Source organism: Heterocephalus glaber, unplaced genomic scaffold (genome assembly GCF_053883595.1).
Source record: "Heterocephalus glaber isolate CG9 unplaced genomic scaffold, H.glaber_assembly_v1.0 deba00001472, whole genome shotgun sequence".
Classification (NCBI taxonomy): domain Eukaryota; kingdom Metazoa; phylum Chordata; class Mammalia; order Rodentia; family Bathyergidae; genus Heterocephalus; species Heterocephalus glaber.
Genome location: NW_028258315.1, coordinates 86,321,821 through 86,342,868, shown reverse-complemented (window position 1 = coordinate 86,342,868; position 21,048 = coordinate 86,321,821). Strand labels below are relative to the sequence as shown.

General features: G+C 35.2%; 1 protein-coding gene across 16 annotated transcripts in view; it reads right to left on the bottom strand.

The window, feature by feature from the left end:
- Positions 1-21,048, bottom strand: part of Ankrd28 (ankyrin repeat domain 28) — a 189,438-nt gene that overhangs the window by 100,698 nt on the left and 67,692 nt on the right. For 11 of the 16 annotated variants that reach the window (XM_013065343.3, XM_087182253.1, XM_021243958.2 and 8 more), the window contains one exon: positions 10,870-10,953. The exons of 1 other annotated variant lie outside the window; for it this stretch is intronic. In XM_013065343.3, the coding sequence (XP_012920797.2) occupies positions 10,870-10,953 (84 nt within the window). Of the gene's footprint in view, positions 1-10,869; positions 10,954-12,046; positions 14,058-21,048 lie in introns of those variants that run through there. 4 more of the 16 variants (XM_021243961.2, XM_004864245.4, XM_087182261.1 and 1 more) reach the window with 3 other exon arrangements.

The window sequence follows — 21,048 nt, the reverse complement described above, 5'->3', positions numbered from 1 at the left end:
ATAAATCAACAAAACTCATGCACAATGAAATTATAAAATATTCTTGAGAGAAATTTCAAATAATTTTAATTAATGGACAGATAAACTTTTTCACAGGTCAAAAGACAATTATAAGATATTACAGGGCCAGGGATTTAGCTCAGTGGTTCCGCCACCTGCCTCACAAGTGCAAGGTCCCGAGTTTGATCCTTGGTAGCAAAAAAAAAAAAAAAAAATCTGAAGATGTTACAGTAATTCTTGCCAAATTGATCTGTACATTTAGAAAGATCCCAGGTTTTTCTTTCCTTTCTAAGAAATGGCCAAACTGATTCTAAACTTCATATGGAAATGTAAAGAACCTAGAATAGCCAAAATAACTTTGGAAAAGAAGAATGATTTCGGTAATTTCAAGATCAATTACAAAGCTTCAGTATCAAATATGGCATCAAGATACATAAATACACCAACAGAACATATGAACACTAGAAATTTGTTTTTCTAAAAATTTTATTGGTATACTTTTGATATACATAATGATCACATCCATCACTGGGAATTTGTACCTATACATAATATATCTTGATTTCTCCTTTCTTGTCCCATTCGATCACTAGAAATTTGATACAGATGCAAAGACAATTCAGTGAAGGAAAGTCTTTTCAATAAATGGTATTATAGCAAACAGTTATAAAATCATCATATGCTTAAAAAGTCGACTTTGATGTATAGCTTGTATCATACACAAATATTAAATCAAAACACATTTGAACATACAACTTTATAAAGCTTTTAGAAGATATGAAAAACCCTATGTGACTCCAGTATAGAGATTTTTTTAGATATAACTCCAAAATAAAGATAAGTAAAAGAACAAAATTGAGTTGGGCATGGTAGCACATGCTCATAATCCCAGGACTTGGAAGGCTGAGGCAGGAGGATCTCCACAAGTTCAAGGTCAGCCTGGGGTTCAGAGCCAGCTGAAATACACACACACACACACACACACACACACACACACACAGTAAGATATTTATTTTGGTCAAAAAACCAAAATGAACGAACGAATGAATAAAGTAAATAAGTAAATTAAAAAAAAAATAAACTAAGCAGGGTGAGGTGGCACAGGCCTATAATCCCAGGACTCTAGAAGGCTGAGGCAGGGAGACCACAAGTTTGAGTCTTAACTGGGCACCTTAGTGACATCTTGCTTCAAAATAAAAAATAAAAAGGTCTGGGATACAACTCAGAGTGAAGGATGGAGGCCTCATAACTAGAACATATTAAGAACCCTGAAAACTTAAAAGTAAGAAAATAATACACCAATAGAGTGAAAAGACAACCTATAGAATGGGGGAAAAATTTTGCCAGCTATTCCTAAGATAGAGGACTAAAACATTAGACTCCCCCAAATAAAAGACCCAATCCATTAACTGGCAACGGAAGTAAACAGACAATTCTTAGGAAAAAAAGTACAAATGGCCAATAAATACATGAAAATGTTCAACATCTCTAGCCATCAGAGAAATGCAAATTAAACAACACTGAGGTTTCATCTTACCCCAAAAGAACAGGCATCATGAAGAAATCGACACCAGAAAAAGCTGGCAGGCTAGTGGGGAGGTGCTTCTACACTGTCGGTGGGAAAAGTAAACTCATACACCCACTAGGGAAATCGGTACGCAGATTCCTCAAAAACTAGCAACAGAAATTCTATTTGACACAGCTATTTCCCTTCTAGGTATCTTCCTGAAAGGGTTAAAGACCTCATGTTACAGTGATACATGCATAATTACAGCAGCACAATGTGTAATAGATAAATCTTGGAAGTGGCCTGTGACAGATGAACGGATAACAAAAATGTGGTATTTATACACACAGTGGAGTACTACTCTGTCATACAGAAGGATATACTTGAGCCATCTGTAGGAAAATGGATGCACCTTGAGACCATAATGTTAAGTGAAATAAATCGGACACACAAGCTTAAATACTACAGTTTTCTTTATACGAGAAACTGAAAATGTAAATAAAGAGCAAAATAAAAATAAGATGTAGGGAGTTAGATCTTCCTCAAAGGGGAGGGGGTTAAGAGATGGATGGAGGGTGAAGGGAAGAAAGCAAGATGAAAAAAGGAACTAAGATGTTTTATGTACATGTATTAACTTTACACAAGGAATGCAAACATGGACTGCAAACATACTAAGAAAAACAAAAATCTGAAAAAAAAGAGTATCAAAACAAAACAAAAAACGGGCAAAAACACAAAGACATTTCACTGAAGAGATACAGATTGACAGTAAGATCATGAAAAGATGTTTAATATCACTCATTACAGAAATGCACATTAACATCACAATTGAGATACTACTATTAAAATGTTTAAGATGTAAACAGATCAACTATACCAAATATGGGTGAAGATGTGGCAAAACTAATTATTCTTCTTTTTTTTAAGACAGGGTCTCGGTGTGTAGTTCAGGCTGGTTTTGAACTCACTATGTAGCCTAGGCTGGCCTCGAACTTGCAGCAATCCTGCCTCAACCTCCCAAGTGCTGGGATTACAGGTGTGTGCCACCACACTTGGTAAACTGTTACATTCTGCTTTTTAGAATGTAAAATGGGACAGCCAGTTGTGCAAGAGTTGGACAGTGTCTTAAAAATCAAACATACGCTTACCATATGGCCCAATCATTCTACCATGAGATATTTAGCCCAAAGAAATTAAAGCATGTGGTCATACAAAGACTTACACATAAATGCTCAGTAGTTTTATTTGTACTAGATCAAAAAGAAACAATTGTTTACCAAGGGGAGTGGATAAACAAACTGTGTATGTCATTACAAAGGAATGCTACTCAGCAAAAAAAAGGAATGAACTATTGATACATGTCACAATAGCTGAATCAAAACAATTATCCTGAATGAAAAAAGCAGAAGAAAGAGTTAAATCAATAGCAACTGTATATTTTCCTAAGTGAATATAAGACAGCAAACCATACATTCAGGAAAACATCAAGGAAGAAGAACATCCCAAAAGATAGACCTTGGCACATCATATTTAAATTGCAAAAAAATAAAGATAAAATTTTAAAACCCTGAAAGAAATGAGAGGAAAAAACTATTACCAGTATAGGAACAAAGACAGCAGTAACTTCTGACTTCTTGAAAGCCATGCAAGCAAGAACAAACCAGATTTAAATATTTAAGGTACATACAGGGAAAAAACCCCCAAACTTAGATAATACCCTGAAAAACTGTCTGCAAAGGTAAAGGAGAATTAAAGACTTTCTCAGAAAAATAAAAAGTAAAGAAATTTGTGAGCCAGGCATGGTGGCACATGCCTATGGTCCCAGCCCTCAGGTGGCTGAGGCAGGAGGATCTCTGCCAGTTTGAGGCTAGCCTGGGCTACATAGAGAGACCCTGTCTTGGGGAAAAAAAAAAAGAAAAGTTGATCTAGCTGATCTGCCTTGCCAAATACATTAATTTTTTAGACTAATGAGAAGGAAAACGACATAGTCAGAACAGAGGAATAAGAGAAGATAAAACAAAGCATTCTTAATTGAGCTAAAATAATTTTAATCTCAATAGCAACAAAATAACTGCTACTGTGTGCAAGTGCGTGTATTAATGTATGCTCATACATGAGCAAATGAGTGACAACTATACAAGTGAAGATTTAGGATTATTTTGTTTATTAAGTACCTGCATTACTTGTGAAGTGGTATAGTGCTATTTGAAAGTACACTTTGATTATTTGTACAGCAAATGTATATTGCAAAGTATAGGGCAACCTCTAAAAAAGTTTTTTAAAAAGGTATAACTTGTATCCTGAGAAAGTAGAATTACATAAAATGCTTAGTTAGAAAATATGAAAGGCAGAAAAAGAGAGAAAAACAAATTAGATCAAAGAATAATGGCACCAAACACAAAATGGTGGCAACACCATAATACTAATCCATCTTTATGGATAACCACTTTGATTGCCAATAGTTTAAAAATACCAGTTAAAAGACAAAGACTGTCAGACTAGATAAAAAAAAAAATCTGACTTCATGCTGTCTATAAGGAATTCATTTTAAATAGAAAGGCACAGATTTTTTGGGGGGTACTGGGGGATCAAACTCAGGACCTTGTTCTTGTGAGACAGGCGGTAGAACCACTGAGCTACATCCCTGGCCCTGACACAGATTTTGTTTTAAACGTGCATGGATGGAAAGGATTCTGGGAAGATGGTAAAATAGAAAGCACCAGGAATCTGTTTCCCCAACTAGAGAAAACACTGGCAGAATCTCTGTGATGTAACTATTTTGGAACTCTGTAGTCCATTGAAGACTTGAAACCTTCAGTGGGAAGGCTTAGCTGGGTAAATTGTGATTTATTTTGGTCATGGTACACAATGGTTAATTTCAGCCCTTAGTATAATAGCAACTACCCACCCCTTTTCCCTTAGCCCCATGCCATCTAGCTGGGCAGGTATTCTGGAACAGCTTACACACAGCATGCCTTTGTGGGCAAAAGGACCCTACTTCCAAATATCTGGGTTCTGTGCTTGGATTCTTATGCTCACAAAGGAGCAGATAAATGTTGACAGCTATTGTTGTTTTCTCCCCTCACTGATACAAGGCCTCCCTACAACCTCAAGTGACTTTTGGAGGATATAAAGGCCCAGCATCCTTTTCTTTTTCCCTTCATTTTCCTTTTTTAAACAGTAGTCAGATATTAAAGGCTAACACATTCAAAAGTCACAAATACAGAGAAAATAAGAAATGATCACACATATCAGGGAAAGACGCATGCTCAGGAAAAGACCCGTGAAGACCTTCCATTTACATCTGATCCTGAGCATAATGACAGCTTACAAGGGAAGGAGGGAGGGGTGGAGGGAAGAGAACAGTAAATCCTGTGGAAGGACTACAATCTGATTTCTAGAATTAACACATGGTTAAATTCCAATGTCTAGTTTACAATTAAAAAAAAAAATCACAAGGCAAGTATGGTCCATTTAAAGGAACAAAACAAACTATCCCACAGCTGAGGCAGTAGAGTATGTCCATAATCCCTCCTGCTTAGGACGATGAGGTGGAAGGATCAAGAATTATCCTGTCTCAAAAACAAAACAAAATAGAAAAAAAGAGGAAGGCAGAAGAAGACGATGAGGTAGAGGAGGAGGAGGACAAGGGGAACAAAGATGAGGAGGTGGGAAAGAAGAAGAAAAAACAACTATCCTTAGGAAAACCTGATGATGGCAGATGTACTACAAAAAGACCTGAAAACAACTGTCTTAAAAGTGAACAGGCCACTGTGTTCTCTCTTGAGCAGTGGTCCACTCTCACCCTGTAGAATGTACTTTTTCCTGCTTTTGCATGGCCCAAACTCACTCTGCAGAGCCTATTTCTTTTTCTACCTTTGATAAATGTAAAATCTCACTACCAAAAAAAAGTGGTCAATCACTGTATTAGCTTTTTTTCTTCTTCTTCACTGTATTAGCTTTTCACTGCTGAGGCAAAATAACTGACATACACAACTTAAAGGAGAAAAGGTCTACTGTGGCTCATGTTTTCAGTCCATGGCATCCTGGCTCCAAGGCAAAAACATCACAGTGGAAGGTCATGGTGGAGAAAAGCTGCTCACCTCAGGATATTTGGAAGATCCTAGATATTTGGAAGATAGTGTCCTTTTTGCCCACAGAGCCATGCTGTGTACTACAAGCTGTGCCAGGAACACTTGCCCGGGTGGTTGCCATACGGCTAAGAGGTGAGGGATGGGTAGCAAGCAAAGCAGAAACACAGGGAAAGAGCCAGAGAAAGGGGAAGGGGTTGGGGACAAAGTATACCCTTCAAAGGCATGCCCCCAGTGACCTAATTCCTCCATCCAGGTCCTGCATTCTAAAACATATTCAGCTATGAACTAATCAATGGATTAATCCACTGATGAAGTTAAAACCATCCATGATATAATTATCTCCCAAAAACCCCACCTATGAAAACACAAGCCTTCTGTGGGACATTTTGGACCCAAAATAATAACAATTATCATCACCAATTCATGTATTTGTGTGTACTAAAATTAAATGCACAATATAAAGGACATGCAGTCTACCTGGTAAATTGATAACGTATGAATGGATTACAAAAACAAACCAAGTAAGCCATTTAGCCACAATGATAGAGGACATACACTCTTTGTTGGATCTTGGGGAAACTTGAACATCAGTGAAAATTTAAATGAAGCCGGAGTCTAGAAGCAATGTCTACTTAGAAGGCGTCATTTCTAGCCAAGAGGAGACTACTGTATTCTCCACTGTGTGGAAGCTGAGTCAATTCTCCCACGCTTGCCTTCCACTCCATGTTATATATAAGCAAGTTGGGAACTAGGTGGATATATGTGAAGTAAGAATGAAAAGTTGGGGCTCTAATTTCTCCTGTACATAGTTACAGGAGAAGACCATCCTAAACCACACTCTTGGTTTTAGGAGAAAGTCCACATAACCTCAAGTAATAAGTGCAAGTTTTTAAGGTCAGAAACATCAACAACTTGGTATTGACAGCCAGCAGAAATGACATTTGGTTTCAGGAACTATTTACTGAAAGTTAGAGAACTTTGTACTAATTTCAGAAAAGCCTAGGGAATACCCCATATAGTACAGGGGTGAGTGGTATTCAGGGAACCTGTGAAAATTTAGAGTTTACTACTTTAACTGCTAATATTGTTATTACAGTAATAATGATCTGCTGGACACACACACACATATTTACTGAGCACTTCATCTGATAAAGTAAAATCAACATCATTTCAAAGATACCATAAAACTTAAAAGATGATAAATAATTTGAAAGGTTACTTTGGCAAAATGAATCCTAAAACATTTAGAATAATTGACATTCGGGAGCCAATAAACGAAATATACAAAGCATTTTCAAAAACAGCAAGTTATAGCCAAAACCCGTGTAGCTCTTATATTCATTCTTTGGATTTAAAAAAGGGTCAGTCATAAGCTAAGCCCTTCCTTGTTTAAACAGTAAAAATAGTTTTGGCTGGATTTCAGTTACCCCTAATGTAATCCCACACTGAATGAGATGTCTGTTCATTCAAAAATATGGCACTAGAGGAGGCCGTGTATTCACTTGTTTGCAATGCTAAAATTTAATTATATTCGGTATCACATTTGTGTCATAGCTGGGATATATATGTAACTTTTGTGTTGGAAAAAAAATCTGTATTTGAATATCCCTGCTTTATAGTATGAGCTGGCAAAAGAAGAAATATTTCTCTCAACAATATTTCCCTAGTTACAGTCAAGTCCAATTAGATTTAAATTACTGCTCTGCTATACCTATTGATCTTGCAAATACTTAATTTTTGTCTTAGTTTTGTCATTTATTTATGGAATGGAAATGTTATCCTACTAACTTTACAAGACTGTTGGATGAGCTAAAAAGGTTCATGAATATGTCTGTTTTGGAAGTAAAATTCTACAATTAATACTAATTTCTATCACTCTGGGTAAAACAACTCCTGTAGAAAATAATTTGTTTTATAAGGCCAGACCTTTCCTACAAAATAAAGTAGCAATAATATTTCAGATTAAATTATTTGGGTTCCACATGGCACTATGTTCTAGTAAATCCCAAAGAAGGACATTTGCTAATTATCTTGGCCATATAAACCAAAAACTTACAGGTAAAAGCAAAAGTCATTCAAGGTCATTAAGAATTCTTAGAACTTTCTACATTTAGGGTGGGGAAAATTGTGAAGATTATTAATGTGACTGACCCCACATATTTACAACAAAAGTAAAAGGAGCCCTGAAGAAGTTAAATGAATTTGCTCAAGTTGTACAGTTAATATGGCAAAAGATTCAATTTATATTCCAAATATTCTTTGTATCATAAACATCACAAAAATTTTTGCTATTATTTCCCCTTTTTGATATGCTTCTTTTGTATCTCTAGAAGTCTGCCAGTCAACCGCTTTTAGGCACTAATAATCTACTTTTGTTAAATTACTGATCTAAACAACTACTTTCCCAAATAATTTCCCTTTCTTCTTATGAAAATTTCAATTTACTCCAGATATGGCAATATATTCATTGAAGATGAACCCCTAGTCCTGCCCCAGGGAATGAAGCAGACAAAGAACCAGGATTAAACTAATCCTAATCTACCTGCAGATGGTTTAGTTGAGAGTGGGCCTGCAACCAAAGAAACTTTAGGGGAAAGTTTTCTGGGGATTCTGAAAAGATATTTTTCCTTGGCTTAAAAATAATTAACAAAAAACCTCCAAGGAAATGATAATGGCCCTTTACTCTCTGTTTATTTGTCCTGAGTTCAAGAAGAGAGAAATAATCTTACAGAGATCTCTCAGAGCTCTGACACTGCTGTCTTAATTAACCCACTAACCACCTTGCTCTAGATTAAATTATTACACAAATTATTACACAAGTAATAAGCATCCACAGACATTAGTCAAAAGCTCCTAATTTAGCTGGGGACTTAGCTCAGTGGGACTGTGCCTGCCGTGCAAGGACAAGGTTCTGAGTTCAATCCCTGATACCAAGTTTAAAAAAAAAAAAGCTCTTAATTTAAAACTCAAGATTTGTAGTGAAATCATATTCTCTACCTCCTACAATAAAAGGAAAGATAACAAATAATGCATGTATAACTTTTAAATTATAATTTTGTTAAAAATTAATTAGTTATGTTATTAAGAAAGACACTGTTGGGTCGGGAGATTTAGCTCAGTGGTTCTGGTGCCTGCCTTGCAAGTGCAAGGTCCCGAGTTTGATCCCCAGTACCAAAAAAAACAAAGAAAGACACTGTTTACAAGTCTACAAAATTCAAAACTACGGACTCATTCAAACTAATCTAAAATTATACAACCACTACTTAATAGTAAAGAAACAATTTGAACTGTAACTATCCTAAAATGCATAAAAAACAACAACAAGGGCCAGGGATTTAGCTCAGTGGTTCCACCCCCTGCCTTGCAAGTTCAAGGTCCCAAGAAAAAAACAAACAAACAAACTTGAGAAAGCTGAGTTTCAAATACTTAACCTATGTTATCACTGAAGACAAATGTCAAGAGCCACCCTCAAGAAAGTGAATCAACTGATGTTCAAAATAAGATGAAAATTGGCTTTCTCCTTTCCTCTGTTAAAATGATTACTTTTGGGGGTGGATCTTCCAATGCTGAACCAACACTGCCAGCCCTATAACAAAACCACTTTCTACATACTGCCAGATCTGACTTCTAAGAGTTTGTTTTGTTAAACAAATTTCTATCTATGTTCATACTTTTTTCTTCTATTATCTTTATCTAATTTTAGGATTAGCACAATGTTGAGTTCCTAAAATGAGGGGAGAAGTGTTCCTTCTTTTTTCTGCTTTAATTGTTTGATATAATTTATCAGTTAAAATGTTTATGAGCCTGCTGTTGTCATATAGGTAGGTTTTCCAGCTAGGAATATACTTTCTTTAATAGCTGCTATTCGAATTTTATATTTCCTCCAGAGTTAGTTTCATTAATTTGTCTTCTAAGTTACTTCTTAGAAGTTGTCAAATTTATTTCAAAAAAGATTTTTGTAATATGCTTTCTATATCCTTTTAAATTCTGTAAAATCTGTGGTAATGTCTCCTAGATCTTAATATTGTAATTTAAAAAAATGTATAACTGATATTGTGTAACAGGAAGAAAAGGTCTAAAAGAGCAGGGGAAGTGGGAGGGGTAGGGGAAGGGAAAAAAGGGAAAGGAAAAAATATGAGAAGAGGAAAAAAATGGAAACAAGGTCTTTGCAAATAGGGAAGGGTGGAGGGGGTGAAGGGAGGGCAAGGGAAGGGGAAAAAAAAATAAGAACCAAGAGACTCATGCAATGGTATAAGATCCCAATGATGAATGTAACTGTATTGTATACCTAAAATGTACCAAATAAAGTTAATGGGGGGAAAAAAAAGATGAAAATTTTAAGTTTAAGATGTTTTGATTAAATCTAGCAGAAAAGCAAGGTTGGGTATAATAAATTTTATATAATGAATAAGAAATTAGCCATGGTAAATGAGATTATGGCTCAAACTTTCTCACCAAAATTAAGATGAGATTTGTCAGTAAGATGAGTATTTGTTAGTACAAAACAACAACCCCCCAAGAGTTAAGACAATAGAAAGCCTGTTTTCCTCCTTTTCATATTATCTGTACCCCTATATCTATTTTCTGTTCTAAGAAAAGTAGACTTGCCAGAATATCCTTCTTAGGTAGTGACAAGCATTCTATTTAAAATAAACAAATCCTAAGTTATGTGCTTGTTTCTACGTCTAAATATAAACTCGAATCGGGCAAAAATTAATTGTAAATTTTTGTAAAACGCTCACAATGATTACTTACAGAAAGCATATTTCACCTCATAATCAAGTTAGATATATAAAAAACTCAATGGAATGTCTTATTTCAAGTTCACAAAAAAGAACCCTCATCTGAAATGCACACAGAAGTATCATGATTTCTGCAATTTACTTTCAAATGGAGTTCAGAGAGCAGAGAGACAGAATACATAAATTTTTGTAAATATAAAAGTACATGTGGTAAAATGTTGCCCATGCTGAAAATAAGTGAAGGGTACGTGTGTGTTGAAAATAGTTTTCAATATTTCTGTGTACGAAAACTTTCAAAGTAAAAAGCTGGGAGAAAAAAAGACCCTCAGTGGCTTCTAGTACTTTTGTACTTTTAGTTCTTATCGTGAATATACTTTCAGTACTTCCTTTTTTGCCTCAAAAACCTTCTCCCTTCATTTAAAACAAGTGTTATAGAATTATGTCTTTTCAACAAAAATCACAATTCTAGGAAAGAATTTGTTAAAGGCAGGTTTAAAGGCAGGTATCAGTGATTTAACTCTTTTACCTGAAAGTTAACATCTTCTTTCTTAAATATTAGTGCTCGAACTTCATCAGGATCTCCGTTAAATATAGCTTGCACCAGTGATGGCTAAAATATGAGAGAATAATAAAAATATTAGCCACACAACCATGAATAATTCTAAAAATACTTCCATATAACTTTTATGTCTAAAATTTTTTTCTTCCTTGCAGCAATAATTACTTTTTGACATAAATCCCAAGTTTCATGAAGCTAAATAGTATTAAAAAAAAGTAGTGGATTCATCTTTAGGGGAAAGGGGGGGCTGAGATAAAAAAAAATATGTATCAATTCAGTCAACTAAAATTTAGTATATGAAGACAATCTGATTTTAAGTGGAAACCTCTCATTTATGCGATAAAGACTTCCAAATATAAGTCTGATAGCTCAGTATTCACTTGTGGAACAGAACTTGTCAAACAACTCCTAGCCCATGCTGAGGCCCATAAAAGAAGGACCCTTTTGTAAAGGCCTGTTTGGGGCAAGAAAATAACATACATGGGCTAGCACTGTATGTTTAAACATATAAATCTCAAGAAAGTTGATGAAATAACCATTAAAAGATCAAAAACACTGTATACCCGAATAACATAAAAAGACAAACACATGCATATCTAAATATAATATCCTAATCAACATCACAGTCTTTCAAAGGTATCATATTATACCACTCAAATAAGGAGACAGCTAACAACAGCATTAAAAAATAAGGTTAGGGTTGAAGTTTGAGTCTTTTTCACATTTAAGTCTTGCAGGTAAATACATGAAATTCTTTATTGAAGAAGCTGTGTTCAGTGTTGCTGGTAATGGTCAACCTTTCCTAAAATATGCAGAGTTCCTGATTCTAGTCATTATCAGTTCTAAAACCACAAAATGAAAACAGAAACATGGTTGCCATAGTATTTCTTAATTCATTAAAAAATCTTTTTAAGAGGTAAAGAGATAGTAAAGTCCGAAATGTTAAGGAAGCATTTGAAAAAAAGTAAAAATCAGAAATGTGTTCACTTTATACACATATGATATTGCATCACACTGGCATATGGTGCTATAATCTGGATTTTTAAATGAAACTGGTGTAAACTAACTCATGTTTGTTCCTAAAAAATAAAATTTATACTACCAGTTTAGTAGAACATAGAAAACATAAACTCTCATATCTTACCAATACACTTCCAGAAGGTGGAGAAAGTAGGGATTGATTTTCCTGTGGCAATTTAGAAATGAATGCAGGAGATTCATCTTCTACCTCCTCCAAAACAACAATACACACTCGACTCATTCGTTCTTTTAAAACATTAAATTCCAAGCTATGCGATAAAAGTCACAGTTGGAAGAGTACAAGTAGTTTTTCCTCTTCTTCTGTACAACACTTAGAAACATTCTCTGAGCAGTGCAGCTGATTTTATGAAGTTAATAAGTACTATCAGAGAAACTGAAGTTTAAAATCATGATATATAACTTCCAACTTCATAAAAATAACAAAATTCTAGTATTTTTCTGTCAGGTTACTGGAACACTTAACAAAGCTTAAACATCAGCATGTCAGTAATTAAAACTGAGTCAATACAAGCTCATTTAGAAATATTTTTCCCTACCTACCAAAATAGTTGTATCGCTCTCTCTTTGAAATTTACTTGTACAAAACAATCAGTATTTTTGGTGAAACAACACCACACTACAGAGAATGAAATGAGAAACAACTGCTGTTGCAGAGATGACCACAGCTACACCCGCTCTTGTCTGCAAGGTCATATAGTTACTAGTAGGCTGGCTTGCTTACAACTGAAAACAAAAAATAAAATGTCACTATTCTGTTTCCACTTCTAAATTGTCTTCATTCCTTCAGCTTCACTGATTTAATGGGAATATAATCCAGGGAGGAATAAAACATCTAGAGCTCTACACAAATCTGAAAATGAAGCTCAGAGGTTGACAATTCTGTGTTTGGGAAAGAAAGAAAAAAATAAAAATAAAAACCACTCTGCATTAATAGCAAAACTGCAGTACATTTACACGTGATGAGTCAGACCACAAAAGACAATAGGACTCTTGGTACAGGAATACAGCTTGATTAATCCAGATTTCCCATATAACAGAAGAAACACAGACAGCTTTATTCCCATCCATAGCATTAGCAAGGCAGAGCTTTCATTCTTTCTCCATCAGGCAGCTGCTGTCTGTGGCTGCTCCAGCAAAGGACACAAGCACCAGGCAGAAATGGTGACCGTGGAGAATCCTAATAGAACAAGCAGGCTGCAAGGGAATTAGAAGGCATTTCAGCTCAAATTACTGCTTCAGGGTTTTCATATTAAAAAGAAGGGGAAAAATCCCAGTAGTTTATCATTCCAGTGTTTCTTCTGATCTCCACCCGAATACAGCTTCCACTAAATAGGCTTCGTTCAGGGGAAAGAACAGCAGACTGTACATCTTCTTTGAGCCAACTACTTTATTCAATCATCTGCCTCTGTGTCAGTAGTTTCCTTCCACAGTAAAAACTGCTAGTTATCCTTTTCAGACGATTTCAGATGCTTTTCTGTTCCTCAATCTTGAAAAATGCCAGCAACAAACATCTCCCAAGGAGTAGGTCCTTAAAAAATATCGATAGAACCTCTGGATCAGCCCCACAGAAGCATTCCGACTGAGCAATAGTCTGAACAGCAAAGACCGCAGACCCGAAGGATGAAATGCCTAGTAATGCTCACACGTTACACTTACCAGAGAGCTGAGCTACTGCTCAGGATGTAACTTCCTCTACCAGAAGAAAAAAATAGTGCATTTGGACAGCCTTCACAATTAGAAGGTTTATGCCAGTTCTGTGACTAATCCAAATCAAACTGAAAAATTCTGTAACTGAAAAATGAGTGTGCTTTTAACATTTTCCACTAAAAGCCACAAGGAAATCTGGTGTACTGCCTCTGCTGACTAACACTGGTTTTAGCAAGTAAACAATTCCAAACAGCTTAACTGCTTTAGTATGCTATAGCAAATGTTTAACCCTATCATGACAGCTACAGTAAGAATGTATCTGTGGTAAACTCATAAAAGAGACTTAGAGGAAAGAGAATTGTTTTGTGAGACTAAAAATCATGAACTTAATTTAAGGTCTTATTTTTGCTAAGATCTTTTTTTGAAGGGACTGTGCCACACATGTTATTCTCTAAAATGTGAAGCTTAAACAGAAGAAATTTAAGATTTTTTTCTAACAATTCTATGTTGTTGAACTTAATCACTGACTCATATTTTTAAAGAAAAGAAAAATTTGATTAAATAGAAATCCTAGAATCATTCTGAATATTTACTGAATAAATCCTGTCTTCCTATCTGGTAAAAATGAAGCCTTAAAAACGTGTGAACAAGCTAAACAAAACAATTGTTTAGTCCTCGACCTTGAGTTATCCACATGTCAAAGTGTACAAGGTAACACAAAGTATCTATTTTCCTTATAGAATAATTTTCCCAAACTACAAATAAGTGTCACAACCAGCCATTCTGGGGCTGGGGGTGTAGCTCAGTAGTGCTTGCCTAGCATGTGTGAGGTCCTGGGTTCAATTGTGAGCAATGTAAAAAACAAAACAACTCCAACCACTTTGTAGTTGGCCCCCTTCTTTGTTCACCCAATGATGGCAATATTTACCAACAGAAAAACTACAAAGAAAACACCATGGTCCCCCTTCAATATATGTTTTTTCTTCTATCAACGATACTTTCAGTAATAAACATAATAGTTATTTTTTTCATAATAGTTATTTTTAACACACTGTGCTAGGTGTTACACATTCTTATTTAATGCTCACAGTAACTCTGCCATATTCTCATTTTATAGAGGAAAAAAGACTCAAAGTATTTTACCCAGTCATTCAAATCACTAAAGTTGTGTCTAATCCCAAACAAATATGTTTATATTTTTTCTCTCCTTCACCATCTCCCCAAGGTTTTGGCAAACTATATTATCTTGTCAAAGTCATCTTGAAAGACAAGTAACCGATAATGGTTGTGAAAAATCCAGGTAACAAAGGAATATTATCTTTTGCAATAATATTCCCAAATAAGTTATTTTAAAATGAGTATTTCACAGTGAGTCTTACCTCACATGCCTAAGGCAGTTTACTTATCAAAACTTTGCAAAGAAAAGAAAACCCCTATTATATAAAGAATGCTAGGACTTAAGAATAAAAGCCACTGAAGCCATACAGTATCACTCTATGAGACATATAATCTATAGGTTATAGATTATATCTTACAGTCTATGATCTATATATAGATTCACTAATTATTGACTGATTGATACCAGGGATCGAACTCAGGACCTTGTGCTTGCAAGGCAGGTGTAGGCACCACTGAGCTAAATCCCCAGCCCTATTTATTTATTTTTTTAAGATGAGCTCTTGCTACGTTTGTTGCCCAGGCAGGCTTGAGCTCCTGGACTCACACGATCCTAAGCCTCCTAAGTAGCTAGGAATACAGGAAGATGTCACCAGGTCTGGCTCTAGTAGTTATTTAAACCCAATTTCAGATATGCAAATATTTTAACATAAAATGATGTCATCCATCTTCACATGGGTGAATCAAAAACATCTTAATAGTTGAAATACCCAAAAAGAAATCATCATGATTACACTACCCTATATTTCATGTTCAGTATTATCCCCCCTACTGAATCTATTTTTATATGGACAATTTTAACTTGTTCCAAAGTAGTGCATAAGTTCACCTGTTTAGATTTAAGCAAATATGTTGTTTCTTGTTCTAGATCAACATCCATACTTACTAGGTTTCTCAACCTGAAAGTAAATTACCTGAAGGCAGGGACTGTGTTATATCTATCTATCTATCTATCTATCTATCTATCTATCTATCTATCTCTATCTATCTATCTATCTAGATATATATGTATAGATACAGATATAGTTTCCTCTCACTTTCTTCCACCTATAAACAATTTCCCTGAAAAGACTTCTTAAGTAACAAGACTCCAGAGTGGCAGAATTATAAGAAATGGTATGTGTGTGTGTGGGTGATAAACATATACTTTAATCAGAAAATAGAGACATTAAGGTATAAAAACATGAGTTTTGTACTTTAATAAGTGAACAACTGAAATTTAGAGTTTCCAGGGATTAATAAAATGATAAAGAATAAAACCTAAAATTAACGGCAAAGTAATCAGCTACCTGAAGTTTAAATTCGGATTCCATCATTTACTAGTTGTGTCCTTGGGCAAGTGAATTCCTTGAGTCCAAGTTTCCTCACACTTAGAAGAATAATAACCTCCAGATAATTTTGAGGGAAAATACTGTACTAGCAGTGTTTGAGAATGTAAGTTTTGTAGCCAAATTGCCTTGAATATGAATCCATTTCTGTTGCTGTTTTTTCTTTTGGTACAGGGGACCGAACTCAGGATCTTGCGTTTGCAAGGCTGGTGCAGTGCCACTAAAGCTAAATCCCCACCCATGAATCCCATTTCTAATGAACCTAACCCCATGACCTTATATAGATTACCTAACTTCTCTATCTTCATCTCAATATCTAAATAAGATTATCAGAATTTAGTTCATAAATTTATGAAACTCAAACAATGTAACTATTTTTATAGATTCTGGGACTACATGAAGTTCCCTTATGAAGTCAGTAGATAAGACACTATAGTACTGAATCCTCCCCTGCAGTGATGTAATTCAGACTACTATCTGAAGATACTGTTTAGTTGCTAAGACTCCACTTTTCAGAGACCTTCTGAGAGACTATTAAAAGCTTTTCTGAGACTCTAGGAACAAGACAAGTGTTTTACTAAGTGGTACTAAGGTGAAGGAACAGTAAACTTAGGCAAGAAGAATGACTACAGGTTTTTTCATTCTTCCACATTTGCAGTACTTTATTGTTCAGGGAAAGCAAAAGGGTAGAAAACACTTGCTCATGACATATAATTAAAGATAAATGAAAAATACCATGAGAGAAATACAGAACTTTAATATTTTTATTATTTAAATGAGCAGAAAAATACAGCACTGTTTAATATCCTTTTAACTTCTATTGAGTAAGACAACAGAGTCCTACCTGGTTTTAAAAGAAAAGGACTGAGGATGCAGCTCAGTGTGAAGTTCCTGGGTTCAATCCCCAGTACCATGAGAGACAGAGACAGACACAGAGACAGACAGAGGGAGGAGGAGGAAGTGGAAGAAGAAGAGGAAGAAAAGGTGGAAGAGGAAGAAACAGATAAAGTAGTTTTGATGAAAAACTGACAACAAAGACTGCGTTACCTGTAAGTTCACTTTTTTCTCCCAATGAGAGGAACAGCAAGGGGATGTAGTTTCTTATTTTTTTTAGGTACTTTTATCAGAAAGCCAAATTGGATAGTTTTATTTTATTTTTGCTGGGGTTTTTTGTTGTTGATTTTTTGTTTTTGAGATAGGGTCTTTTATGTTGCTCAAATTGGCCTCAAATGATCGTGCCTCAGCCTTCCGAGCAGCTGAGAGTAGGTGGGACTACAGGTATATATGCTACATGGGGCCAGGGTTGTTTTTTAAAAACTAAGAGGATCCACCCTGACAACTTCATAATCTTTCCATTCTTTATGTAAAATACATCCTATCAAGAGCTTACTCCTACTATTCACAGAATTATATAATGGTAAAGCCAGTTTGAATCTTTATTGATAAACAAGGTTCTGAAAGATTACTTTTAGGTTCTTAACTGTGTTATATCAGAATTTGATTTTTTTCTTTCTGCATCAATATTCAACCTAAACTTACTCTTACATACCTATAAATTCTACATTGATTATCAGGAAATAAACTTTGAATATTTCTTACCCAAAATGCTTTGGGCCAGAAGTGTTTCAGTTCAGAATTTTTTGGATTTAGAATTATTTGCATAGATTTTATCAGCTGAGCAACCCTAGACATCCAAAAATCTGAATTCCAAAACGCTGTATAATCCTCAAGGTTTTCAGTGTCATACTGGTGCCAAGCACCACACTAGTCTGAGTGTGTCTGGCTCTTCATATCCACAGGTCCCACAAACTACAGATTCAACCAAGTGTACAACAAACCTATTTCGGAGTGTATGTCTGTACTGAACATATACAGACATTTCCCAAAACAATAAAGCATAACAACTATTTACATAGCATTCACACTATTAAGTATTACACATAACCCAGAAATGATTTAAAGTGTACTACAGGATGTGCAAATATTGTGAGAAAATACTACACTATTTTACACAAGGAGCTTGAGCATTCTCAGATTTTGTTATCTGTATGGTTCCTGAAACCAGTCTCATGTAGATACAAGGGGATTACTAAATTCATCATTCATAAAAAGATTAGGAAGTGGGATTGAGGCCCATTTCAGGAAACATTTTGAAAAGATGAATCTTAATCTTCTTGAGCTATGCCTCAACTATCATGTACTTCAGAAAAAGGCCTTATGAAGGGAGTTAGCAGAAAATGGGGTGGGGTGGGTAAATAGCTGCCTTCTAGGTTGCAGGTCAGAATCTACACAACTATCTATGTGAATAGTAGAGTCACTGAAAAAAATTCACTATATATTTAAAAAGTGATCAAGTCAAAATCTTCAATATAGATGGGTGCAGGAAGTACTGGGGGAAATGAACCAGAGCCTTCATACTAAGCTATATTCCCATGTTTTTTTGTTTTGTTTTTTGTTTTTAAAGATGGGGTCTTGCTTTATTGCTATGTTGCCCAGGCTGAGCTTGAACTTGTGATCCTCCTGCCTCAGCTTCCCAGAGTGCTGAAATTATAGGCACGTGCCATGTTGCCCAACAAAACAGAACGTGTTTAACATATTTAGTATAAAAAAATTATATTAGCTACCCACATTTGTCTATTGACTATCATGCTGTGTAACACTGGCTTAGACCTATATATATGGACCAACTTTAAAAAATCTTAATCATTCTAGACAGAAAAGTAAAATATACTATCTACATTATTGTCTTAAGGGAGACTGTGTTTTAGGTTCTTATGGTGGCCTAGAGCCAAAAATATGAATGTAGATAGACTGTTTTATAGTACAAAAACCACATTAGGAATTAATGACCTTAGCTGACTTTTTCTAATTATTTCTATATTATTTTGAGTAGTGCAGTAGATCATTCATTTTTCTTTGTTTCTTTCCCCAACACACATGTACGTTTAAAATTTTATCACAAGCTTGAAGATGACAATACCTTTCTCACAAACAAAGTCAACCTAAGGCTGGGGATTTAGCTCAGTGGTTTCCCTGCCTGCTGCACAAGCACAAGGACCTGAATTCAATCCCCGGGACCAAAAAAATAAATAAATAAAATTAAAAAAACAAAGTCAACCTTGAAGGCACCATTTTCTTCATTATTCAGGGTCTCTTCACAAACATTAGGGTCCTATATAGGTTTCATAAATTGAACTTAACAGAAGTCAGCTACCCATCTGCCAATATATTATTACTTCATTATTTTAGGTTATCTTAATTTTCCTGTTGAAAATAAAACTATCAAATGACCTTTCTAATTGTTTTTAATTCTTAACATTTCAACTCTATGGCCTTTTTCTTTGTTGATAAAGAGTATGCTGATTGATTAAAGGGGTGGTAAATACAGATTTTTTTCTTTTAGGGAAATATAACAGAAAAAAAGAATAAATTGGTTAATTGCTGAAGTAAGGTTTTTAAAAGTTTAAAGATGATCACTGCTAAAATCTAAATTTTTTTTTCTTTTTTTGAAAAAGGAAAGATACAGGAAAAGGGAATAAATGGCGGAAGAAGAGCACAAAGATGCAGAAAAAAGGGGTGTGCAGGGCCAGGGATTTAGCTCAGTGGCACTGCACCTGCTCGCAAGTGCAAAGTAGTGAGTTCAAACCTTGGTACAAAAAAAACCAAAACACCTGTCAAAAAAGGGGTGTGCTTTTCACAGGGGAGAAGAGTGAGAATAGGAAACATTTGGAGATAAAGCTTTCATTGCATTTGATCAAAATGATGGTGTGCTTTTACTATTTCATATTGTAAGATACACTGTTTTATTAATTTGACATTTTTCTTTTGTCAGCAGCACTTATAAAACAATTTCTTTTAGTCTGTTCCAAGCTAAATTACTGACTTTTATACATTTTTAAAAAGTCTCCAGAGGCCTCAAGAGTATCTTTCAGTATCAGTGTGTGGTAATTAACTCATAATGATGGGAAAATTAAACTACTGGAAAAAAATGCTGAAGTTTAAATTTTCTATGTAATAGCATACTGTTGGTTGTCTACTTATCACCCATTAACCTGTTCCTTTTTACAGACTACCTTCAGTTTTGTCTCTACAGCTATCTCTACACCCATGTCTTTGGTAAACTCTGAATAGTGTAAGCTGATCATGGTAATCTTGTTCTACCTAGTAGTGAGTCCTTTGAGAATAACATGATTGATTGAGCCACTCTGACCCTTCATTTGTTATAGAGTTAAGCTTCTGGAACTTCTGGGGAATTCTTCCTTGTACCTCTGAAATAAAGGAGACACAGAAGGCCACTCCCCCTTCTACTAGACAACAATCTGTTTGATGATTCCTTGAATTTTTGTCAGGTATCTTGTGACTGTAAGAGGATTTATTCCAAGGTCCATGCTGAGTATGAGAAGAAAACGTAAATGGAGACTAGATCCTATGTAACTGCACTGAGTAACTTTGTAACTCTAAAGCCACCTTATTTCAACTTTAGCTGTTTGGGATAAGTGTTTTTATTATTTAAGTCAGCTGAGTATAGTATGCTATTTTATCATTATTTTCAGTTTAGGACAGGCCTAATATTAAAGAAGAAACATATTAATTTTTTTTTTGGTACCAGGGATCGAACTCGGGTCCTTGCACTTGTGCAGCAGGCGGTGAAACCACTGAGCTAAATCCCTGGCCCCGAAACATATTAATATTCCACTACACAGAGAAGTAGACACTTTATCAGAGGCCCATTGAGATGTAAAGATGGGCCTCATAATTTTGAGACTGAAGTTATACTGGGTCAAAAGTTTAGTAAGTATTTTGGAATGCTGAATATTCTGAAAATAAGCAAAACAGTCTAGAATGTCTACAACTGATAGCAGGTTTAACAATGCAGTTAGTTGGTAATGGGCTAGTTAGCAATTCTGACAAGGACCTCTTTTTTCCTTTTGAGAAGTTCAAAACTGATTACATC